The sequence below is a fragment of the Montipora foliosa genome, unplaced genomic scaffold, assembly GCF_036669935.1.
Source record: "Montipora foliosa isolate CH-2021 unplaced genomic scaffold, ASM3666993v2 scaffold_435, whole genome shotgun sequence".
Lineage (NCBI taxonomy): Eukaryota > Metazoa > Cnidaria > Anthozoa > Scleractinia > Acroporidae > Montipora > Montipora foliosa.
In genome coordinates, this window is record NW_027179740.1 from 167,501 (window position 1) to 168,733 (window position 1,233).

Below are 1,233 nucleotides of genomic sequence, written 5' to 3' on the forward strand. Positions count from 1 at the left end.
AAATATCAACTCACCTTCAGACTACCAGTACCCGCCATTCCAATGACAACTACATGAGCAAAACTTGAAAATGAATTGCACCGCTGTCCCGATATCTGTCGTATGAAAATATGGCGGCCAGCAGAGGCCAGCACTTAAACGCGGAATGCCAGAATGGTAGAATGGTGGAACGGTGGAATACTTAAGGACGGTGCCTACTATTTTTATTGCGCATACGTTCTGTGCATCTTGAGATACTCGGATTTCCTATCGGTGATGCTTACTAATACAGGGATATTTTTGCGCGGTTTAAAACTATCCGGAGAAAGTAGATCTTAGTAAGTACTCTTGGTATCGAAAAAGAAAATTGGGGGTGACCATGCATTTTTGAGAGATAATTAGGCTTCAATTTCAGAAAGAACGCCATACATTGCTTTGTATTTTAAAGCATCTGGAAACGCTACTGGAAACGCTACGTTGACGAAACTTTCACCTTCCTGGATGGCGGAAACGTTAATGGCTTCTTACAGCATCTGAACAACCAGCAGCCTTCGATTCGCTTCACCATGGAGACAGAGAACGACTACAAACTCGCTTTCCTTGCACCGCAGTTTCAAGAGAACCGGACGACCGCCTCACCACCAGCGTGTACAAGAAGCCTACCCACACTGATCAGTACTTAGCGTATGATTCCCATAGCCCGCAATCAGTAAAACGCGGTATTGTCAAGTGCCTCTACGAGCGCGCCAAACGTCTCGTAACAAAAACTTCTGTTATCTCCAAGGAGAAGAAACACCTGTCTTCTGTTCTTGTCTCTAATGGTTACCCTCTTTCTTTCTTGCAGAAAATCACCAAGCCAAGGAAACCGAGTAGCAGTGCTGAGTCCACGATCGAGTGCAAGTCTACTGCGGTTTTACCCTATGTCATTGAAACATATGCTGTATTCAGTATATGTGGGCTCATGTTAGAGCATCACGTGACAAATATCAACCGTTTGTGTTCCGACAGGGAGCGAGCCACTTGGCTCAAATCTGGTAGGTAATCATTTTGTAACTGCCTTTTCAGGCCATTTTCGTCTACAGAAGCCACCAGGCTGGCATCATTAAGCTAGAATGTTGGTAAAGGCAAGCCTTTGAAAGAAAACAGAGGCGAGAGATGGTTTCATGCAGACTGGGACGCCTAAAATGCTCTGTTGTAAACATGGCGGTTCACGAGTGAAGTTGTCTCTCTGGCCTTTCTGTGGACGAATTCCAG

At 45.2% G+C, this 1,233-nt stretch overlaps 1 protein-coding gene across 3 annotated transcripts in view; it reads right to left on the reverse strand.

Moving 5' to 3' along the window:
- LOC137988941 (esterase OVCA2-like) overlaps positions 1–828 on the reverse strand; it is a 13,497-nt gene extending 12,669 nt beyond the window's left edge. For 2 of the 3 annotated variants that reach the window (XM_068834876.1, XM_068834874.1), the window contains exons 1-2: positions 473–828; positions 15–95 (exon numbers count right to left, since the gene is read on the reverse strand). In XM_068834876.1, the coding sequence (XP_068690977.1) occupies positions 15–95; positions 473–547 (156 nt within the window). In that variant the 5' untranslated portion in view covers positions 548–828. The remainder of the gene's footprint in view (positions 1–14; positions 96–472) is intronic. The other variant, XM_068834875.1, reaches the window with a different exon arrangement.
- Positions 829–1,233: the final 405 nt, after the last annotated feature.